At 58.9% G+C, this 24466-nt stretch overlaps 1 protein-coding gene across 1 annotated transcript in view; it reads left to right on the top strand.

The window, feature by feature from the left end:
• The window catches only part of MUC19 (mucin 19, oligomeric), a 158284-nt gene that overhangs the window by 97066 nt on the left and 36752 nt on the right, over positions 1 to 24466 (top strand). The window contains 1 exon segment of the mRNA XM_081590500.1: positions 51 to 23652. Within this exon segment, the coding sequence (XP_081446626.1) occupies positions 51 to 23652 (23602 nt within the window).

The following is a 24466-nucleotide window of genomic DNA, read 5'->3' as shown; positions in this document are numbered from 1 at the left end:
GACTAGCGGTATGGGATCAGGAACAAGTGCCCCTCTGTCTGGAACATCAGTGACCTCCGGATCGCCTCCCGCAACGTCACCAGCAACTGGCGCGTCGGCTGGAGGGTCCGCGCCCACTGTGCCATCATCTGCTGCAACGGGCACTAATGCTATCGGACCAAGAACCAGTGTACCTTCACCCGGGGCGTCGGGGATACCTGGGTCAACGCCTGGCCCATCAGCAGCAACGGGAACAACGGCTGCAGCTTCAGGACGAACAGCCCCGCTCTCTGGAGCAACAGGGGCTGGTGTCATAGGGTCAGGAAGCACTTTGCCTGTATCTGGAGCACCAGTCACCCCTGGATCATCACCAGGAAGGTCAGCAGCAACTGGAGTGTCTGGTGCAGGTTCTGAGACCGCTGCCTCCTTATCTGGAGCAACAGGGACTAGTGCTGGACAATCTGTCAGCCGTCTCTCCTCCTCTGGGGCACCAGGAACCCCCGGGTCAGCCACAGGAGGGTCAGCAGCAACTGCAAGCCCTGGTGTAGGTGTAGAGCAAACCGCCACACTCTCTGGAGCTGCAGGGACGAGTGCTGTAGGATTAGGAACCGGTTTGCCCTCAGGCGCAACACCAGAGAGCAGTTCATCAGTCCCTGGAGGATCGGAAACAATTCAACAACCTGGTGTAGTTTCAGGGTCCACCCCCCTATCGCCCGGGCTCACAAGAACAAGTGCTATAGGATCTGAGAGCGGTTTACCTTCAACTGCAGCACCAGGGTTGCCTGGCTCAACACAGGGAGGATTGGCGGCAACTGGAGGAAGCGGTGCAGGTTCACAGCCTACTGCCCCATTACCAGGAGATACAAGGCCTACTGCTTTATCTGGAACCAGTGTCCGGCCATCCGGAGCACCGGTGACCCCCGGATCATCACTAGCAAGTTCAGGAGCAACGGGAGCACGGGGTGAAGGTTCAGAGACAGCTTCCCCAGTATCTGCAGCGCCAGGGACTAGCGGTATGGGATCAGGAACAAGTGCCCCTCTGTCTGGAACATCAGTGACCTCCGGATCGCCTCCCGCAACGTCACCAGCAACTGGCGCGTCGGCTGGAGGGTCCGCGCCCACTGTGCCATCATCTGCTGCAACGGGCACTAATGCTATCGGACCAAGAACCAGTGTACCTTCACCCGGGGCGTCGGGGATACCTGGGTCAACGCCTGGCCCATCAGCAGCAACGGGAACAACGGCTGCAGCTTCAGGACGAACAGCCCCGCTCTCTGGAGCAACAGGGGCTGGTGTCATAGGGTCAGGAAGCACTTTGCCTGTATCTGGAGCACCAGTCACCCCTGGATCATCACCAGGAAGGTCAGCAGCAACTGGAGTGTCTGGTGCAGGTTCTGAGACCGCTGCCTCCTTATCTGGAGCAACAGGGACTAGTGCTGGACAATCTGTCACCCGTCTCTCCTCCTCTGGGGCACCAGGAACCCCCGGGTCAGCCACAGGAGGGTCAGCAGCAACTGCAAGCCCTGGTGTAGGTGTAGAGCAAACCGCCACACTCTCTGGAGCTGCAGGGACGAGTGCTGTAGGATTAGGAACCGGTTTGCCCTCAGGCGCAACACCAGAGAGCAGTTCATCAGTCCCTGGAGGATCGGAAACAATTCAACAACCTGGTGTAGTTTCAGGGTCCACCCCCCTATCGCCTGGGCTCACAAGAACAAGTGCTATAGGATCTGAGAGCGGTTTACCTTCAACTGCAGCACCAGGGTTGCCTGGCTCAACACAGGGAGGATTGGCGGCAACTGGAGGAAGCGGTGCAGGTTCACAGCCTACTGCCCCATTACCAGGAGATACAAGGCCTACTGCTTTATCTGGAACCAGTGTCCGGCCATCCGGAGCACCGGTGACCCCCGGATCATCACTAGCAAGTTCAGGAGCAACGGGAGCACGGGGTGAAGGTTCAGAGACAGCTTCCCCAGTATCTGCAGCGCCAGGGACTAGCGGTATGGGATCAGGAACAAGTGCCCCTCTGTCTGGAACATCAGTGACCTCCGGATCGCCTTCCGCAACGTCACCAGCAACTGGCGCGTCGGCTGGAGGGTCCGCGCCCACTGTGCCATCATCTGCTGCAACGGGCACTAATGCTATCGGACCAAGAACCAGTGTACCTTCACCCGGGGCGTCGGGGATACCTGGGTCAACGCCTGGCCCATCAGCAGCAACGGGAACAACGGCTGCAGCTTCAGGACGAACAGCCCCGCTCTCTGGAGCAACAGGGGCTGGTGTCATAGGGTCAGGAAGCACTTTGCCTGTATCTGGAGCACCAGTCACCCCTGGATCATCACCAGGAAGGTCAGCAGCAACTGGAGTGTCTGGTGCAGGTTCTGAGACCGCTGCCTCCTTATCTGGAGCAACAGGGACTAGTGCTGGACAATCTGTCACCCGTCTCTCCTCCTCTGGGGCACCAGGAACCCCCGGGTCAGCCACAGGAGGGTCAGCAGCAACTGCAAGCCCTGGTGTAGGTGTAGAGCAAACCGCCACACTCTCTGGAGCTGCAGGGACGAGTGCTGTAGGATTAGGAACCGGTTTGCCCTCAGGCGCAACACCAGAGAGCAGTTCATCAGTCCCTGGAGGATCGGAAACAATTCAACAACCTGGTGTAGTTTCAGGGTCCACCCCCCTATCGCCTGGGCTCACAAGAACAAGTACTATAGGATCTGAGAGCGGTTTACCTTCAACTGCAGCACCAGGGTTGCCTGGCTCAACACAGGGAGGATTGGCGGCAACTGGAGGAAGCGGTGCAGGTTCACAGCCTACTGCCCCATTATCAGGAGATACAAGGCCTACTGCTTTATCTGGAACCAGTGTCCGGCCATCCGGAGCACCGGTGACCCCCGGATCATCACTAGCAAGTTCAGGAGCAACGGGAGCACGGGGTGAAGGTTCAGAGACAGCTTCCCCAGTATCTGCAGCGCCAGGGACTAGCGGTATGGGATCAGGAACAAGTGCCCCTCTGTCTGGAACATCAGTGACCTCCGGATCGCCTCCCGCAACGTCACCAGCAACTGGCGCGTCGGCTGGAGGGTCCGCGCCCACTGTGCCATCATCTGCTGCAACGGGCACTAATGCTATCGGACCAAGAACCAGTGTACCTTCACCCGGGGCATCGGGGATACCTGGGTCAACGCCTGGCCCATCAGCAGCAACGGGAACAACGGCTGCAGCTTCAGGACGAACAGCCCCGCTCTCTGGAGCAACAGGGGCTGGTGTCATAGGGTCAGGAAGCACTTTGCCTGTATCTGGAGCACCAGTCACCCCTGGATCATCACCAGGAAGGTCAGCAGCAACTGGAGTGTCTGGTGCAGGTTCTGAGACCGCTGCCTCCTTATCTGGAGCAACAGGGACTAGTGCTGGACAATCTGTCACCCGTCTCTCCTCCTCTGGGGCACCAGGAACCCCCGGGTCAGCCACAGGAGGGTCAGCAGCAACTGCAAGCCCTGGTGTAGGTGTAGAGCAAACCGCCACACTCTCTGGAGCTGCAGGGACGAGTGCTGTAGGATTAGGAACCGGTTTGCCCTCAGGCGCAACACCAGAGAGCAGTTCATCAGTCCCTGGAGGATCGGAAACAATTCAACAACCTGGTGTAGTTTCAGGGTCCACCCCCCTATCGCCCGGGCTCACAAGAACAAGTGCTATAGGATCTGAGAGCGGTTTACCTTCAACTGCAGCACCAGGGTTGCCTGGCTCAACACAGGGAGGATTGGCGGCAACTGGAGGAAGCGGTGCAGGTTCACAGCCTACTGCCCCATTATCAGGAGATACAAGGACCACTGCTTTATCTGGAACCAGTGTCCGGCCATCCGGAGCACCGGTGACCCCCGGATCATCACTAGCAAGTTCAGGAGCAACGGGAGCACGGGGTGAAGGTTCAGAGACAGCTTCCCCAGTATCTGCAGGGCCAGGGACTAGCGGTATGGGATCAGGAACAAGTGCCCCTCTGTCTGGAACATCAGTGACCTCCGGATCGCCTCCCGCAACGTCACCAGCAACTGGCGCGTCGGCTGGAGGGTCCGCGCCCACTGTGCCATCATCTGCTGCAACGGGCACTAATGCTATCGGACCAAGAACCAGTGTACCTTCACCCGGGGCGTCGGGGATACCTGGGTCAACGCCTGGCCCATCAGCAGCAACGGGAACAACGGCTGCAGCTTCAGGACGAACAGCCCCGCTCTCTGGAGCAACAGGGGCTGGTGTCATAGGGTCAGGAAGCACTTTGCCTGTATCTGGAGCACCAGTCACCCCTGGATCATCACCAGGAAGGTCAGCAGCAACTGGAGTGTCTGGTGCAGGTTCTGAGACCGCTGCCTCCTTATCTGGAGCAACAGGGACTAGTGCTGGACAATCTGTCACCCGTCTCTCCTCCTCTGGGGCACCAGGAACCCCCGGGTCAGCCACAGGAGGGTCAGCAGCAACTGCAAGCCCTGGTGTAGGTGTAGAGCAAACCGCCACACTCTCTGGAGCTGCAGGGACGAGTGCTGTAGGATTAGGAACCGGTTTGCCCTCAGGCGCAACACCAGAGAGCAGTTCATCAGTCCCTGGAGGATCGGAAACAATTCAACAACCTGGTGTAGTTTCAGGGTCCACCCCCCTATCGCCCGGGCTCACAAGAACAAGTGCTATAGGATCTGAGAGCGGTTTACCTTCAACTGCAGCACCAGGGTTGCCTGGCTCAACACAGGGAGGATTGGCGGCAACTGGAGGAAGCGGTGCAGGTTCACAGCCTACTGCCCCATTATCAGGAGATACAAGGCCCACTGCTTTATCTGGAACCAGTGTCCGGCCATCCGGAGCACCGGTGACCCCCGGATCATCACTAGCAAGTTCAGGAGCAACGGGAGCACGGGGTGAAGGTTCAGAGACAGCTTCCCCAGTATCTGCAGCGCCAGGGACTAGCGGTATGGGATCAGGAACAAGTGCCCCTCTGTCTGGAACATCAGTGACCTCCGGATCACCTCCCGCAACGTCACCAGCAACTGGCGCGTCGGCTGGAGGGTCCGCGCCCACTGTGCCATCATCTGCTGCAACGGGCACTAATGCTATCGGACCAAGAACCAGTGTACCTTCACCCGGGGCGTCGGGGATACCTGGGTCAACGCCTGGCCCATCAGCAGCAACGGGAACAACGGCTGCAGCTTCAGGACGAACAGCCCCGCTCTCTGGAGCAACAGGGGCTGGTGTCATAGGGTCAGGAAGCACTTTGCCTGTATCTGGAGCACCAGTCACCCCTGGATCATCACCAGGAAGGTCAGCAGCAACTGGAGTGTCTGGTGCAGGTTCTGAGACCGCTGCCTCCTTATCTGGAGCAACAGGGACTAGTGCTGGACAATCTGTCACCCGTCTCTCCTCCTCTGGGGCACCAGGAACCCCCGGGTCAGCCACAGGAGGGTCAGCAGCAACTGCAAGCCCTGGTGTAGGTGTAGAGCAAACCGCCACACTCTCTGGAGCTGCAGGGACGAGTGCTGTAGGATTAGGAACCGGTTTGCCCTCAGGCGCAACACCAGAGAGCAGTTCATCAGTCCCTGGAGGATCGGAAACAATTCAACAACCTGGTGTAGTTTCAGGGTCCACCCCCCTATCGCCCGGGCTCACAAGAACAAGTGCTATAGGATCTGAGAGCGGTTTACCTTCAACTGCAGCACCAGGGTTGCCTGGCTCAACACAGGGAGGATTGGCGGCAACTGGAGGAAGCGGTGCAGGTTCACAGCCTACTGCCCCATTACCAGGAGATACAAGGCCTACTGCTTTATCTGGAACCAGTGTCCGGCCATCCGGAGCACCGGTGACCCCCGGATCATCACTAGCAAGTTCAGGAGCAACGGGAGCACGGGGTGAAGGTTCAGAGACAGCTTCCCCAGTATCTGCAGCGCCAGGGACTAGCGGTATGGGATCAGGAACAAGTGCCCCTCTGTCTGGAACATCAGTGACCTCCGGATCGCCTCCCGCAACGTCACCAGCAACTGGCGCGTCGGCTGGAGGGTCCGCGCCCACTGTGCCATCATCTGCTGCAACGGGCACTAATGCTATCGGACCAAGAACCAGTGTACCTTCACCCGGGGCGTCGGGGATACCTGGGTCAACGCCTGGCCCATCAGCAGCAACGGGAACAACGGCTGCAGCTTCAGGACGAACAGCCCCGCTCTCTGGAGCAACAGGGGCTGGTGTCATAGGGTCAGGAAGCACTTTGCCTGTATCTGGAGCACCAGTCCCCCCTGGATCATCACCAGGAAGGTCAGCAGCAACTGGAGTGTCTGGTGCAGGTTCTGAGACCGCTGCCTCCTTATCTGGAGCAACAGGGACTAGTGCTGGACAATCTGTCACCCGTCTCTCCTCCTCTGGGGCACCAGGAACCCCCGGGTCAGCCACAGGAGGGTCAGCAGCAACTGCAAGCCCTGGTGTAGGTGTAGAGCAAACCGCCACACTCTCTGGAGCTGCAGGGACGAGTGCTGTAGGATTAGGAACCGGTTTGCCCTCAGGCGCAACACCAGAGAGCAGTTCATCAGTCCCTGGAGGATCGGAAACAATTCAACAACCTGGTGTAGTTTCAGGGTCCACCCCCCTATCGCCTGGGCTCACAAGAACAAGTGCTATAGGATCTGAGAGCGGTTTACCTTCAACTGCAGCACCAGGGTTGCCTGGCTCAACACAGGGAGGATTGGCGGCAACTGGAGGAAGCGGTGCAGGTTCACAGCCTACTGCCCCATTACCAGGAGATACAAGGCCTACTGCTTTATCTGGAACCAGTGTCCGGCCATCCGGAGCACCGGTGACCCCCGGATCATCACTAGCAAGTTCAGGAGCAACGGGAGCACGGGGTGAAGGTTCAGAGACAGCTTCCCCAGTATCTGCAGCGCCAGGGACTAGCGGTATGGGATCAGGAACAAGTGCCCCTCTGTCTGGAACATCAGTGACCTCCGGATCGCCTTCCGCAACGTCACCAGCAACTGGCGCGTCGGCTGGAGGGTCCGCGCCCACTGTGCCATCATCTGCTGCAACGGGCACTAATGCTATCGGACCAAGAACCAGTGTACCTTCACCCGGGGCGTCGGGGATACCTGGGTCAACGCCTGGCCCATCAGCAGCAACGGGAACAACGGCTGCAGCTTCAGGACGAACAGCCCCGCTCTCTGGAGCAACAGGGGCTGGTGTCATAGGGTCAGGAAGCACTTTGCCTGTATCTGGAGCACCAGTCACCCCTGGATCATCACCAGGAAGGTCAGCAGCAACTGGAGTGTCTGGTGCAGGTTCTGAGACCGCTGCCTCCTTATCTGGAGCAACAGGGACTAGTGCTGGACAATCTGTCACCCGTCTCTCCTCCTCTGGGGCACCAGGAACCCCCGGGTCAGCCACAGGAGGGTCAGCAGCAACTGCAAGCCCTGGTGTAGGTGTAGAGCAAACCGCCACACTCTCTGGAGCTGCAGGGACGAGTGCTGTAGGATTAGGAACCGGTTTGCCCTCAGGCGCAACACCAGAGAGCAGTTCATCAGTCCCTGGAGGATCGGAAACAATTCAACAACCTGGTGTAGTTTCAGGGTCCACCCCCCTATCGCCTGGGCTCACAAGAACAAGTACTATAGGATCTGAGAGCGGTTTACCTTCAACTGCAGCACCAGGGTTGCCTGGCTCAACACAGGGAGGATTGGCGGCAACTGGAGGAAGCGGTGCAGGTTCACAGCCTACTGCCCCATTATCAGGAGATACAAGGCCCACTGCTTTATCTGGAACCAGTGTCCGGCCATCCGGAGCACCGGTGACCCCCGGATCATCACTAGCAAGTTCAGGAGCAACGGGAGCACGGGGTGAAGGTTCAGAGACAGCTTCCCCAGTATCTGCAGCGCCAGGGACTAGCGGTATGGGATCAGGAACAAGTGCCCCTCTGTCTGGAACATCAGTGACCTCCGGATCGCCTCCCGCAACGTCACCAGCAACTGGCGCGTCGGCTGGAGGGTCCGCGCCCACTGTGCCATCATCTGCTGCAACGGGCACTAATGCTATCGGACCAAGAACCAGTGTACCTTCACCCGGGGCGTCGGGGATACCTGGGTCAACGCCTGGCCCATCAGCAGCAACGGGAACAACGGCTGCAGCTTCAGGACGAACAGCCCCGCTCTCTGGAGCAACAGGGGCTGGTGTCATAGGGTCAGGAAGCACTTTGCCTGTATCTGGAGCACCAGTCACCCCTGGATCATCACCAGGAAGGTCAGCAGCAACTGGAGTGTCTGGTGCAGGTTCTGAGACCGCTGCCTCCTTATCTGGAGCAACAGGGACTAGTGCTGGACAATCTGTCACCCGTCTCTCCTCCTCTGGGGCACCAGGAACCCCCGGGTCAGCCACAGGAGGGTCAGCAGCAACTGCAAGCCCTGGTGTAGGTGTAGAGCAAACCGCCACACTCTCTGGAGCTGCAGGGACGAGTGCTGTAGGATTAGGAACCGGTTTGCCCTCAGGCGCAACACCAGAGAGCAGTTCATCAGTCCCTGGAGGATCGGAAACAATTCAACAACCTGGTGTAGTTTCAGGGTCCACCCCCCTATCGCCCGGGCTCACAAGAACAAGTGCTATAGGATCTGAGAGCGGTTTACCTTCAACTGCAGCACCAGGGTTGCCTGGCTCAACACAGGGAGGATTGGCGGCAACTGGAGGAAGCGGTGCAGGTTCACAGCCTACTGCCCCATTACCAGGAGATACAAGGCCTACTGCTTTATCTGGAACCAGTGTCCGGCCATCCGGAGCACCGGTGACCCCCGGATCATCACTAGCAAGTTCAGGAGCAACGGGAGCACGGGGTGAAGGTTCAGAGACAGCTTCCCCAGTATCTGCAGCGCCAGGGACTAGCGGTATGGGATCAGGAACAAGTGCCCCTCTGTCTGGAACATCAGTGACCTCCGGATCGCCTCCCGCAACGTCACCAGCAACTGGCGCGTCGGCTGGAGGGTCCGCGCCCACTGTGCCATCATCTGCTGCAACGGGCACTAATGCTATCGGACCAAGAACCAGTGTACCTTCACCCGGGGCGTCGGGGATACCTGGGTCAACGCCTGGCCCATCAGCAGCAACGGGAACAACGGCTGCAGCTTCAGGACGAACAGCCCCGCTCTCTGGAGCAACAGGGGCTGGTGTCATAGGGTCAGGAAGCACTTTGCCTGTATCTGGAGCACCAGTCCCCCCTGGATCATCACCAGGAAGGTCAGCAGCAACTGGAGTGTCTGGTGCAGGTTCTGAGACCGCTGCCTCCTTATCTGGAGCAACAGGGACTAGTGCTGGACAATCTGTCACCCGTCTCTCCTCCTCTGGGGCACCAGGAACCCCCGGGTCAGCCACAGGAGGGTCAGCAGCAACTGCAAGCCCTGGTGTAGGTGTAGAGCAAACCGCCACACTCTCTGGAGCTGCAGGGACGAGTGCTGTAGGATTAGGAACCGGTTTGCCCTCAGGCGCAACACCAGAGAGCAGTTCATCAGTCCCTGGAGGATCGGAAACAATTCAACAACCTGGTGTAGTTTCAGGGTCCACCCCCCTATCGCCTGGGCTCACAAGAACAAGTGCTATAGGATCTGAGAGCGGTTTACCTTCAACTGCAGCACCAGGGTTGCCTGGCTCAACACAGGGAGGATTGGCGGCAACTGGAGGAAGCGGTGCAGGTTCACAGCCTACTGCCCCATTACCAGGAGATACAAGGCCTACTGCTTTATCTGGAACCAGTGTCCGGCCATCCGGAGCACCGGTGACCCCCGGATCATCACTAGCAAGTTCAGGAGCAACGGGAGCACGGGGTGAAGGTTCAGAGACAGCTTCCCCAGTATCTGCAGCGCCAGGGACTAGCGGTATGGGATCAGGAACAAGTGCCCCTCTGTCTGGAACATCAGTGACCTCCGGATCGCCTTCCGCAACGTCACCAGCAACTGGCGCGTCGGCTGGAGGGTCCGCGCCCACTGTGCCATCATCTGCTGCAACGGGCACTAATGCTATCGGACCAAGAACCAGTGTACCTTCACCCGGGGCGTCGGGGATACCTGGGTCAACGCCTGGCCCATCAGCAGCAACGGGAACAACGGCTGCAGCTTCAGGACGAACAGCCCCGCTCTCTGGAGCAACAGGGGCTGGTGTCATAGGGTCAGGAAGCACTTTGCCTGTATCTGGAGCACCAGTCACCCCTGGATCATCACCAGGAAGGTCAGCAGCAACTGGAGTGTCTGGTGCAGGTTCTGAGACCGCTGCCTCCTTATCTGGAGCAACAGGGACTAGTGCTGGACAATCTGTCACCCGTCTCTCCTCCTCTGGGGCACCAGGAACCCCCGGGTCAGCCACAGGAGGGTCAGCAGCAACTGCAAGCCCTGGTGTAGGTGTAGAGCAAACCGCCACACTCTCTGGAGCTGCAGGGACGAGTGCTGTAGGATTAGGAACCGGTTTGCCCTCAGGCGCAACACCAGAGAGCAGTTCATCAGTCCCTGGAGGATCGGAAACAATTCAACAACCTGGTGTAGTTTCAGGGTCCACCCCCCTATCGCCTGGGCTCACAAGAACAAGTGCTATAGGATCTGAGAGCGGTTTACCTTCAACTGCAGCACCAGGGTTGCCTGGCTCAACACAGGGAGGATTGGCGGCAACTGGAGGAAGCGGTGCAGGTTCACAGCCTACTGCCCCATTACCAGGAGATACAAGGCCTACTGCTTTATCTGGAACCAGTGTCCGGCCATCCGGAGCACCGGTGACCCCCGGATCATCACTAGCAAGTTCAGGAGCAACGGGAGCACGGGGTGAAGGTTCAGAGACAGCTTCCCCAGTATCTGCAGCGCCAGGGACTAGCGGTATGGGATCAGGAACAAGTGCCCCTCTGTCTGGAACATCAGTGACCTCCGGATCGCCTCCCGCAACGTCACCAGCAACTGGCGCGTCGGCTGGAGGGTCCGCGCCCACTGTGCCATCATCTGCTGCAACGGGCACTAATGCTATCGGACCAAGAACCAGTGTACCTTCACCCGGGGCGTCGGGGATACCTGGGTCAACGCCTGGCCCATCAGCAGCAACGGGAACAACGGCTGCAGCTTCAGGACGAACAGCCCCGCTCTCTGGAGCAACAGGGGCTGGTGTCATAGGGTCAGGAAGCACTTTGCCTGTATCTGGAGCACCAGTCACCCCTGGATCATCACCAGGAAGGTCAGCAGCAACTGGAGTGTCTGGTGCAGGTTCTGAGACCGCTGCCTCCTTATCTGGAGCAACAGGGACTAGTGCTGGACAATCTGTCACCCGTCTCTCCTCCTCTGGGGCACCAGGAACCCCCGGGTCAGCCACAGGAGGGTCAGCAGCAACTGCAAGCCCTGGTGTAGGTGTAGAGCAAACCGCCACACTCTCTGGAGCTGCAGGGACGAGTGCTGTAGGATTAGGAACCGGTTTGCCCTCAGGCGCAACACCAGAGAGCAGTTCATCAGTCCCTGGAGGATCGGAAACAATTCAACAACCTGGTGTAGTTTCAGGGTCCACCCCCCTATCGCCCGGGCTCACAAGAACAAGTGCTATAGGATCTGAGAGCGGTTTACCTTCAACTGCAGCACCAGGGTTGCCTGGCTCAACACAGGGAGGATTGGCGGCAACTGGAGGAAGCGGTGCAGGTTCACAGCCTACTGCCCCATTATCAGGAGATACAAGGACCACTGCTTTATCTGGAACCAGTGTCCGGCCATCCGGAGCACCGGTGACCCCCGGATCATCACTAGCAAGTTCAGGAGCAACGGGAGCACGGGGTGAAGGTTCAGAGACAGCTTCCCCAGTATCTGCAGGGCCAGGGACTAGCGGTATGGGATCAGGAACAAGTGCCCCTCTGTCTGGAACATCAGTGACCTCCGGATCGCCTCCCGCAACGTCACCAGCAACTGGCGCGTCGGCTGGAGGGTCCGCGCCCACTGTGCCATCATCTGCTGCAACGGGCACTAATGCTATCGGACCAAGAACCAGTGTACCTTCACCCGGGGCGTCGGGGATACCTGGGTCAACGCCTGGCCCATCAGCAGCAACGGGAACAACGGCTGCAGCTTCAGGACGAACAGCCCCGCTCTCTGGAGCAACAGGGGCTGGTGTCATAGGGTCAGGAAGCACTTTGCCTGTATCTGGAGCACCAGTCACCCCTGGATCATCACCAGGAAGGTCAGCAGCAACTGGAGTGTCTGGTGCAGGTTCTGAGACCGCTGCCTCCTTATCTGGAGCAACAGGGACTAGTGCTGGACAATCTGTCACCCGTCTCTCCTCCTCTGGGGCACCAGGAACCCCCGGGTCAGCCACAGGAGGGTCAGCAGCAACTGCAAGCCCTGGTGTAGGTGTAGAGCAAACCGCCACACTCTCTGGAGCTGCAGGGACGAGTGCTGTAGGATTAGGAACCGGTTTGCCCTCAGGCGCAACACCAGAGAGCAGTTCATCAGTCCCTGGAGGATCGGAAACAATTCAACAACCTGGTGTAGTTTCAGGGTCCACCCCCCTATCGCCCGGGCTCACAAGAACAAGTGCTATAGGATCTGAGAGCGGTTTACCTTCAACTGCAGCACCAGGGTTGCCTGGCTCAACACAGGGAGGATTGGCGGCAACTGGAGGAAGCGGTGCAGGTTCACAGCCTACTGCCCCATTATCAGGAGATACAAGGCCCACTGCTTTATCTGGAACCAGTGTCCGGCCATCCGGAGCACCGGTGACCCCCGGATCATCACTAGCAAGTTCAGGAGCAACGGGAGCACGGGGTGAAGGTTCAGAGACAGCTTCCCCAGTATCTGCAGCGCCAGGGACTAGCGGTATGGGATCAGGAACAAGTGCCCCTCTGTCTGGAACATCAGTGACCTCCGGATCACCTCCCGCAACGTCACCAGCAACTGGCGCGTCGGCTGGAGGGTCCGCGCCCACTGTGCCATCATCTGCTGCAACGGGCACTAATGCTATCGGACCAAGAACCAGTGTACCTTCACCCGGGGCGTCGGGGATACCTGGGTCAACGCCTGGCCCATCAGCAGCAACGGGAACAACGGCTGCAGCTTCAGGACGAACAGCCCCGCTCTCTGGAGCAACAGGGGCTGGTGTCATAGGGTCAGGAAGCACTTTGCCTGTATCTGGAGCACCAGTCACCCCTGGATCATCACCAGGAAGGTCAGCAGCAACTGGAGTGTCTGGTGCAGGTTCTGAGACCGCTGCCTCCTTATCTGGAGCAACAGGGACTAGTGCTGGACAATCTGTCACCCGTCTCTCCTCCTCTGGGGCACCAGGAACCCCCGGGTCAGCCACAGGAGGGTCAGCAGCAACTGCAAGCCCTGGTGTAGGTGTAGAGCAAACCGCCACACTCTCTGGAGCTGCAGGGACGAGTGCTGTAGGATTAGGAACCGGTTTGCCCTCAGGCGCAACACCAGAGAGCAGTTCATCAGTCCCTGGAGGATCGGAAACAATTCAACAACCTGGTGTAGTTTCAGGGTCCACCCCCCTATCGCCCGGGCTCACAAGAACAAGTGCTATAGGATCTGAGAGCGGTTTACCTTCAACTGCAGCACCAGGGTTGCCTGGCTCAACACAGGGAGGATTGGCGGCAACTGGAGGAAGTGGTGCAGGTTCACAGCCTACTGCCCCATTACCAGGAGATACAAGGCCTACTGCTTTATCTGGAACCAGTGTCCGGCCATCCGGAGCACCGGTGACCCCCGGATCATCACTAGCAAGTTCAGGAGCAACGGGAGCACGGGGTGAAGGTTCAGAGACAGCTTCCCCAGTATCTGCAGCGCCAGGGACTAGCGGTATGGGATCAGGAACAAGTGCCCCTCTGTCTGGAACATCAGTGACCTCCGGATCGCCTCCCGCAACGTCACCAGCAACTGGCGCGTCGGCTGGAGGGTCCGCGCCCACTGTGCCATCATCTGCTGCAACGGGCACTAATGCTATCGGACCAAGAACCAGTGTACCTTCACCCGGGGCGTCGGGGATACCTGGGTCAACGCCTGGCCCATCAGCAGCAACGGGAACAACGGCTGCAGCTTCAGGACGAACAGCCCCGCTCTCTGGAGCAACAGGGGCTGGTGTCATAGGGTCAGGAAGCACTTTGCCTGTATCTGGAGCACCAGTCACCCCTGGATCATCACCAGGAAGGTCAGCAGCAACTGGAGTGTCTGGTGCAGGTTCTGAGACCGCTGCCTCCTTATCTGGAGCAACAGGGACTAGTGCTGGACAATCTGTCACCCGTCTCTCCTCCTCTGGGGCACCAGGAACCCCCGGGTCAGCCACAGGAGGGTCAGCAGCAACTGCAAGCCCTGGTGTAGGTGTAGAGCAAACCGCCACACTCTCTGGAGCTGCAGGGACGAGTGCTGTAGGATTAGGAACCAGTTTGCCCTCAGGCGCAACACCAGAGAGCAGTTCATCAGTCCCTGGAGGATCGGAAACAATTCAACAACCTGGTGTAGTTTCAGGGTCCACCCCCCTATCGCCTGGGCTCACAAGAACAAGTGCTATAGGATCTGAGAGCGGTTTACCTTCAACTGCAGCACCAGGGTTGCCTGGCTCAACACAGGGAGGATTGGCGGCAACTGGAGGAAGCGGTGCAGGTTCACAGCCTACTGCCCCATTACCAGGAGATACAAGGCCTACTGCTTTATCTGGAACCAGTGTCCGGCCATCCGGAGCACCGGTGACCCCCGGATCATCACTAGCAAGTTCAGGAGCAACGGGAGCACGGGGTGAAGGTTCAGAGACAGCTTCCCCAGTATCTGCAGCGCCAGGGACTAGCGGTATGGGATCAGGAACAAGTGCCCCTCTGTCTGGAACATCAGTGACCTCCGGATCGCCTTCCGCAACGTCACCAGCAACTGGCGCGTCGGCTGGAGGGTCCGCGCCCACTGTGCCATCATCTGCTGCAACGGGCACTAATGCTATCGGACCAAGAACCAGTGTACCTTCACCCGGGGCGTCGGGGATACCTGGGTCAACGCCTGGCCCATCAGCAGCAACGGGAACAACGGCTGCAGCTTCAGGACGAACAGCCCCGCTCTCTGGAGCAACAGGGGCTGGTGTCATAGGGTCAGGAAGCACTTTGCCTGTATCTGGAGCACCAGTCACCCCTGGATCATCACCAGGAAGGTCAGCAGCAACTGGAGTGTCTGGTGCAGGTTCTGAGACCGCTGCCTCCTTATCTGGAGCAACAGGGACTAGTGCTGGACAATCTGTCACCCGTCTCTCCTCCTCTGGGGCACCAGGAACCCCCGGGTCAGCCACAGGAGGGTCAGCAGCAACTGCAAGCCCTGGTGTAGGTGTAGAGCAAACCGCCACACTCTCTGGAGCTGCAGGGACGAGTGCTGTAGGATTAGGAACCGGTTTGCCCTCAGGCGCAACACCAGAGAGCAGTTCATCAGTCCCTGGAGGATCGGAAACAATTCAACAACCTGGTGTAGTTTCAGGGTCCACCCCCCTATCGCCTGGGCTCACAAGAACAAGTACTATAGGATCTGAGAGCGGTTTACCTTCAACTGCAGCACCAGGGTTGCCTGGCTCAACACAGGGAGGATTGGCGGCAACTGGAGGAAGCGGTGCAGGTTCACAGCCTACTGCCCCATTATCAGGAGATACAAGGCCCACTGCTTTATCTGGAACCAGTGTCCGGCCATCCGGAGCACCGGTGACCCCCGGATCATCACTAGCAAGTTCAGGAGCAACGGGAGCACGGGGTGAAGGTTCAGAGACAGCTTCCCCAGTATCTGCAGCGCCAGGGACTAGCGGTATGGGATCAGGAACAAGTGCCCCTCTGTCTGGAACATCAGTGACCTCCGGATCGCCTCCCGCAACGTCACCAGCAACTGGCGCGTCGGCTGGAGGGTCCGCGCCCACTGTGCCATCATCTGCTGCAACGGGCACTAATGCTATCGGACCAAGAACCAGTGTACCTTCACCCGGGGCGTCGGGGATACCTGGGTCAACGCCTGGCCCATCAGCAGCAACGGGAACAACGGCTGCAGCTTCAGGACGAACAGCCCCGCTCTCTGGAGCAACAGGGGCTGGTGTCATAGGGTCAGGAAGCACTTTGCCTGTATCTGGAGCACCAGTCACCCCTGGATCATCACCAGGAAGGTCAGCAGCAACTGGAGTGTCTGGTGCAGGTTCTGAGACCGCTGCCTCCTTATCTGGAGCAACAGGGACTAGTGCTGGACAATCTGTCACCCGTCTCTCCTCCTCTGGGGCACCAGGAACCCCCGGGTCAGCCACAGGAGGGTCAGCAGCAACTGCAAGCCCTGGTGTAGGTGTAGAGCAAACCGCCACACTCTCTGGAGCTGCAGGGACGAGTGCTGTAGGATTAGGAACCGGTTTGCCCTCAGGCGCAACACCAGAGAGCAGTTCATCAGTCCCTGGAGGATCGGAAACAATTCAACAACCTGGTGTAGTTTCAGGGTCCACCCCCCTATCGCCCGGGCTCACAAGAACAAGTGCTATAGGATCTGAGAGCGGTTTACCTTCAACTGCAGCACCAGGGTTGCCTGGCTCAACACAGGGAGGATTGGCGGCAACTGGAGGAAGCGGTGCAGGTTCACAGCCTACTGCCCCATTATCAGGAGATACAAGGACCACTGCTTTATCTGGAACCAGTGTCCGGCCATCCGGAGCACCGGTGACCCCCGGATCATCACTAGCAAGTTCAGGAGCAACGGGAGCACGGGGTGAAGGTTCAGAGACAGCTTCCCCAGTATCTGCAGCGCCAGGGACTAGCGGTATGGGATCAGGAACAAGTGCCCCTCTGTCTGGAACATCAGTGACCTCCGGATCGCCTCCCGCAACGTCACCAGCAACTGGCGCGTCGGCTGGAGGGTCCGCGCCCACTGTGCCATCATCTGCTGCAACGGGCACTAATGCTATCGGACCAAGAACCAGTGTACCTTCACCCGGGACGTCGGGGATACCTGGGTCAACGCCTGGCCCATCAGCAGCAACGGGAACAACGGCTGCAGCTTCAGGACGAACAGCCCCGCTCTCTGGAGCAACAGGGGCTGGTGTCATAGGGTCAGGAAGCACTTTGCCTGTATCTGGAGCACCAGTCACCCCTGGATCATCACCAGGAAGGTCAGCAGCAACTGGAGTGTCTGGTGCAGGTTCTGAGACCGCTGCCTCCTTATCTGGAGCAACAGGGACTAGTGCTGGACAATCTGTCACCCGTCTCTCCTCCTCTGGGGCACCAGGAACCCCCGGGTCAGCCACAGGAGGGTCAGCAGCAACTGCAAGCCCTGGTGTAGGTGTAGAGCAAACCGCCACACTCTCTGGAGCTGCAGGGACGAGTGCTGTAGGATTAGGAACCGGTTTGCCCTCAGGCGCAACACCAGAGAGCAGTTCATCAGTCCCTGGAGGATCGGAAACAATTCAACAACCTGGTGTAGTTTCAGGGTCCACCCCCCTATCGCCCGGGCTCACAAGAACAAGTGCTATAGGATCTGAGAGCGGTTTACCTTCAACTGCAGCACCAGGGTTGCCTGGCTCAACACAGGGAGGATTGGCGGCAACTGGAGGAAGCGGTGCAGGTTCACAGCCTACTGCCCCATTACCAGGAGATACAAGGCCTACTGCTTTATCTGGAACCAGTGTCCGGCCATCCGGAGCACCGGTGACCCCCGGATCATCACTAGCAAGTTCAGGAGCAACGGGAGCACGGGGTGAAGGTTCAGAGACAGCTTCCCCAGTATCTGCAGCGCCAGGGACTAGCGGTATGGGATCAGGAACAAGTGCCCCTCTGTCTGGAACATCAGTGACCTCCGGATCGCCTCCCGCAACGTCACCAGCAACTGGCGCGTCGGCTGGAGGGTCCGCGCCCACTGTGCCATCATCTGCTGCAACGGGCACTAATGCTATCGGACCAAGAACCAGTGTACCTTCACCTGGGGCGTCGGGGATACCTGGGTCAACGCCTGGCCCATCAGCAGCAACGGGAACAACGGCTGCAGCTTCAGGACGAACAGCCCCGCTCTCTGGAGCAACAGGGGCTGGTGTCATAGGGTCAGGAAGCACTTTGCCTGTGTCTGGAGCACCAGTCACCCCTGGATCATCACCAGGAAGGTCAGCAGCAACTGGAGTGTCTGGTGCAGGTTCTGAGACCGCTGCCTCCTTATCTGGAGCAACAGGGACTAGTGCTGGACAATCTGTCACCCGTCTCTCCTCCTCTGGGGCACCAGGAACCCCCGGGTCAGCCACAGGAGGGTCAGCAGCAACTGCAAGCCCTGGTGTAGGTGTAGAGCAAACCGCCACACTCTCTGGAGCTGCAGGGACGAGTGCTGTAGGATTAGGAACCGGTTTGCCCTCAGGCGCAACACCAGAGAGCAGTTCATCAGTCCCTGGAGGATCGGAAACAATTCAACAACCTGGTGTAGTTTCAGGGTCCACCCCCCTATCGCCCGGGCTCACAAGAACAAGTGCTATAGGATCTGAGAGCGGTTTACCTTCAACTGCAGCACCAGGGTTGCCTGGCTCAACACAGGGAGGATTGGCGGCAACTGGAGGAAGCGGTGCAGGTTCACAGCCTACTGCCCCATTATCAGGAGATACAAGGACCACTGCTTTATCTGGAACCAGTGTCCAGCCATCCGGAGCACCGGTGACCCCCGGATCATCACTAGCAAGTTCAGGAGCAACGGGAGCACGGGGTGAAGGTTCAGAGACAGCTTCCCCAGTATCTGCAGCGCCAGGGACTAGCGGTATGGGATCAGGAACAAGTGCCCCTCTGTCTGGAACATCAGTGACCTCCGGATCGCCTCCCGCAACGTCACCAGCAACTGGCGCGTCGGCTGGAGGGTCCGCGCCCACTGTGCCATCATCTGCTGCAACGGGCACTAATGCTATCGGACCAAGAACCAGTGTACCTTCACCCGGGGCGTCGGGGATACCTGGGTCAACGCCTGGCCCATCAGCAGCAACGGGAACAACGGCTGCAGCTTCAGGACGAACAGCCCCGCTCTCTGGAGCAACAGGGGCTGGTGTCATAGGGTCAGGAAGCACTTTGCCTGTATCTGGAGCACCAGTCACCCCTGGATCATCACCAGGAAGGTCAGCAGCAACTGGAGTGTCTGGTGCAGGTTCTGAGACCGCTGCCTCCTTATCTGGAGCAACAGGGACTAGTGCTGGACAATCTGTCACCCGTCTCTCCTCCTCTGGGGCACCAGGAACCCCCGGGTCAGCCACAGGAGGGTCAGCAGCAACTGCAAGCCCTGGTGTAGGTGTAGAGCAAACCGCCACACTCTCTGGAGCTGCAGGGACGAGTGCTGTAGGATTAGGAACCGGTTTGCCCTCAGGCGCAACACCAGAGAGCAGTTCATCAGTCCCTGGAGGATCGGAAACAATTCAACAACCTGGTGTAGTTTCAGGGTCCACCCCCCTATCGCCTGGGCTCACAAGAACAAGTGCTATAGGATCTGAGAGCGGTTTACCTTCAACTGCAGCACCAGGGTTGCCTGGCTCAACACAGGGAGGATTGGCGGCAACTGGAGGAAGCGGTGCAGGTTCACAGCCTACTGCCCCATTACCAGGAGATACAAGGCCTACTGCTTTATCTGGAACCAGTGTCCGGCCATCCGGAGCACCGGTGACCCCCGGATCATCACTAGCAAGTTCAGGAGCAACGGGAGCACGGGGTGAAGGTTCAGAGACAGCTTCCCCAGTATCTGCAGCGCCAGGGACTAGCGGTATGGGATCAGGAACAAGTGCCCCTCTGTCTGGAACATCAGTGACCTCCGGATCGCCTCCCGCAACGTCACCAGCAACTGGCGCGTCGGCTGGAGGGTCCGCGCCCACTGTGCCATCATCTGCTGCAACGGGCACTAATGCTATCGGACCAAGAACCAGTGTACCTTCACCCGGGGCGTCGGGGATACCTGGGTCAACGCCTGGCCCATCAGCAGCAACGGGAACAACGGCTGCAGCTTCAGGACGAACAGCCCCGCTCTCTGGAGCAACAGGGGCTGGTGTCATAGGGTCAGGAAGCACTTTGCCTGTATCTGGAGCACCAGTCACCCCTGGATCATCACCAGGAAGGTCAGCAGCAACTGGAGTGTCTGGTGCAGGTTCTGAGACCGCTGCCTCCTTATCTGGAGCAACAGGGACTAGTGCTGGACAATCTGTCACCCGTCTCTCCTCCTCTGGGGCACCAGGAACCCCCGGGTCAGCCACAGGAGGGTCAGCAGCAACTGCAAGCCCTGGTGTAGGTGTAGAGCAAACCGCCACACTCTCTGGAGCTGCAGGGACGAGTGCTGTAGGATTAGGAACCGGTTTGCCCTCAGGCGCAACACCAGAGAGCAGTTCATCAGTCCCTGGAGGATCGGAAACAATTCAACAACCTGGTGTAGTTTCAGGGTCCACCCCCCTATCGCCCGGGCTCACAAGAACAAGTGCTATAGGATCTGAGAGCGGTTTACCTTCAACTGCAGCACCAGGGTTGCCTGGCTCAACACAGGGAGGATTGGCGGCAACTGGAGGAAGCGGTGCAGGTTCACAGCCTACTGCCCCATTATCAGGAGATACAAGGCCTACTGCTTTATCTGGAACCAGTGTCCGGCCATCCGGAGCACCGGTGACCCCCGGATCATCACTAGCAAGTTCAGGAGCAACGGGAGCACGGGGTGAAGGTTCAGAGACAGCTTCCCCAGTATCTGCAGCGCCAGGGACTAGCGGTATGGGATCAGGAACAAGTGCCCCTCTGTCTGGAACATCAGTGACCTCCGGATCGCCTCCCGCAACGTCACCAGCAACTGGCGCGTCGGCTGGAGGGTCCGCGCCCACTGTGCCATCATCTGCTGCAAAGGGCACTAATGCTATCGGACCAAGAACCAGTGTACCTTCACCCGGGGCGTCGGGGATACCTGGGTCAACGCCTGGCCCATCAGCAGCAACGGGAACAACGGCTGCAGCTTCAGGACGAACAGCCCCGCTCTCTGGAGCAACAGGGGCTGGTGTCATAGGGTCAGGAAGCACTTTGCCTGTATCTGGAGCACCAGTCACCCCTGGATCATCACCAGGAAGGTCAGCAGCAACTGGAGTGTCTGGTGCAGGTTCTGAGACCGCTGCCTCCTTATCTGGAGCAACAGGGACTAGTGCTGGACAATCTGTCACCCGTCTCTCCTCCTCTGGGGCACCAGGAACCCCCGGGTCAGCCACAGGAGGGTCAGCAGCAACTGCAAGCCCTGGTGTAGGTGTAGAGCAAACCGCCACACTCTCTGGAGCTGCAGGGACGAGTGCTGTAGGATTAGGAACCGGTTTGCCCTCAGGCGCAACACCAGAGAGCAGTTCATCAGTCCCTGGAGGATCGGAAACAATTCAACAACCTGGTGTAGTTTCAGGGTCCACCCCCCTATCGCCTGGGCTCAAAAGAACAAGTGCTATAGGATCTGAGAGCGGTTTACCTTCAACTGCAGCACCAGGGTTGCCTGGCTCAACACAGGGAGGATTGGCGGCAACTGGAGGAAGCGGTGCAGGTTCACAGCCTACTGCCCCATTACCAGGAGATACAAGGCCTACTGCTTTATCTGGAACCAGTGTCCGGCCATCCGGAGCACCGGTGACCCCCGGATCATCACTAGCAAGTTCAGGAGCAACGGGAGCACGGGGTGAAGGTTCAGAGACAGCTTCCCCAGTATCTGCAGCGCCAGGGACTAGCGGTATGGGATCAGGAACAAGTGCCCCTCTGTCTGGAACATCAGTGACCTCCGGATCGCCTCCCGCAACGTCACCAGCAACTGGCACGTCGGCTGGAGCGTCCGCGCCCACTGTGCCATCATCTGCTGCAACGGGCACTAATGCTATCGGACCAAGAACCAGTGTACCTTCACCCGGGGCGTCGGGGATACCTGGGTCAACGCCTGGCCCATCAGCAGCAACGGGAACAACGGCTGCAGCTTCAGGACGAACAGCCCCGCTCTCTGGAGCAACAGGGGCTGGTGTCATAGGGTCAGGAAGCACTTTGCCTGTATCTGGAGCACCAGTCACCCCTGGATCATCACCAGGAAGGTCAGCAGCAACTGGAGTGTCTGGTGCAGGTTCTGAGACCGCTGCCTCCTTATCTGGAGCAACAGGGACTAGTGCTGGACAATCTGTCACCCGTCTCTCCTCCTCTGGGGCACCAGGAACCCCCGGGTCAGCCACAGGAGGGTCAGCAGCAACTGCAAGCCCTGGTGTAGGTGTAGAGCAAACCGCCACACTCTCTGGAGCTGCAGGGACGAGTGCTGTAGGATTAGGAACCGGTTTGCCCTCAGGCGCAACACCAGAGAGCAGTTCATCAGTCCCTGGAGGATCGGAAACAATTCAACAACCTGGTGTAGTTTCAGGGTCCACCCCCCTATCGCCCGGGCTCACAAGAACAAGTGCTATAGGATCTGAGAGCGGTTTACCTTCAACTGCAGCACCAGGGTTGCCTGGCTCAACACAGGGAGGATTGGCGGCAACTGGAGGAAGCGGTGCAGGTTCACAGCCTACTGCCCCATTATCAGGAGATACAAGGACCACTGCTTTATCTGGAACCAGTGTCCGGCCATCCGGAGCACCGGTGACCCCCGGATCATCACTAGCAAGTTCAGGAGCAACGGGAGCACGGGGTGAAGGTTCAGAGACAGCTTCCCCAGTATCTGCAGCGCCAGGGACTAGCGGTATGGGATCAGGAACAAGTGCCCCTCTGTCTGGAACATCAGTGACCTCCGGATCGCCTCCCGCAACGTCACCAGCAACTGGCGCGTCGGCTGGAGGGTCCGCGCCCACTGTGCCATCATCTGCTGCAACGGGCACTAATGCTATCGGACCAAGAACCAGTGTACCTTCACCCGGGGCGTCGGGGATACCTGGGTCAACGCCTGGCCCATCAGCAGCAACGGGAACAACGGCTGCAGCTTCAGGACGAACAGCCCCGCTCTCTGGAGCAACAGGGGCTGGTGTCATAGGGTCAGGAAGCACTTTGCCTGTATCTGGAGCACCAGTCACCCCTGGATCATCACCAGGAAGGTCAGCAGCAACTGGAGTGTCTGGTGCAGGTTCTGAGACCGCTGCCTCCTTATCTGGAGCAACAGGGACTAGTGCTGGACAATCTGTCACCCGTCTCTCCTCCTCTGGGGCACCAGGAACCCCCGGGTCAGCCACAGGAGGGTCAGCAGCAACTGCAAGCCCTGGTGTAGGTGTAGAGCAAACCGCCACACTCTCTGGAGCTGCAGGGACGAGTGCTGTAGGATTAGGAACCGGTTTGCCCTCAGGCGCAACACCAGAGAGCAGTTCATCAGTCCCTGGAGGATCGGAAACAATTCAACAACCTGGTGTAGTTTCAGGGTCCACCCCCCTATCGCCCGGGCTCACAAGAACAAGTGCTATAGGATCTGAGAGCGGTTTACCTTCAACTGCAGCACCAGGGTTGCCTGGCTCAACACAGGGAGGATTGGCGGCAACTGGAGGAAGCGGTGCAGGTTCACAGCCTACTGCCCCATTATCAGGAGATACAAGGCCTACTGCTTTATCTGGAACCAGTGTCCGGCCATCCGGAGCACCGGTGACCCCCGGATCATCACTAGCAAGTTCAGGAGCAACGGGAGCACGGGGTGAAGGTTCAGAGACAGCTTCCCCAGTATCTGCAGCGCCAGGGACTAGCGGTATGGGATCAGGAACAAGTGCCCCTCTGTCTGGAACATCAGTGACCTCCGGATCGCCTCCCGCAACGTCACCAGCAACTGGCGCGTCGGCTGGAGGGTCCGCGCCCACTGTGCCATCATCTGCTGCAACGGGCACTAATGCTATCGGACCAAGAACCAGTGTACCTTCACCCGGGGCGTCGGGGATACCTGGGTCAACGCCTGGCCCATCAGCAGCAACGGGAACAACGGCTGCAGCTTCAGGACGAACAGCCCCGCTCTCTGGAGCAACAGGGGCTGGTGTCATAGGGTCAGGAAGCACTTTGCCTGTATCTGGAGCACCAGTCACCCCTGGATCATCACCAGGAAGGTCAGCAGCAACTGGAGTGTCTGGTGCAGGTTCTGAGACCGCTGCCTCCTTATCTGGAGCAACAGGGACTAGTGCTGGACAATCTGTCACCCGTCTCTCCTCCTCTGGGGCACCAGGAACCCCCGGGTCAGCCACAGGAGGGTCAGCAGCAACTGCAAGCCCTGGTGTAGGTGTAGAGCAAACCGCCACACTCTCTGGAGCTGCAGGGACGAGTGCTGTAGGATTAGGAACCGGTTTGCCCTCAGGCGCAACACCAGAGAGCAGTTCATCAGTCCCTGGAGGATCGGAAACAATTCAACAACCTGGTGTAGTTTCAGGGTCCACCCCCCTATCGCCCGGGCTCACAAGAACAAGTGCTATAGGATCTGAGAGCGGTTTACCTTCAACTGCAGCACCAGGGTTGCCTGGCTCAACACAGGGAGGATTGGCGGCAACTGGAGGAAGCGGTGCAGGTTCACAGCCTACTGCCCCATTATCAGGAGATACAAGGCCC

The sequence above is a fragment of the Giraffa tippelskirchi genome, chromosome 4 (genome assembly GCF_054371585.1).
Source record: "Giraffa tippelskirchi isolate mGirTip1 chromosome 4, T2T-mGirTip1v1.2.pri, whole genome shotgun sequence".
NCBI lineage: Eukaryota > Metazoa > Chordata > Mammalia > Artiodactyla > Giraffidae > Giraffa > Giraffa tippelskirchi.
Note: the sequence above shows the minus strand (reverse complement) of the source record. Positions and strands in the feature narration are given on the sequence as shown.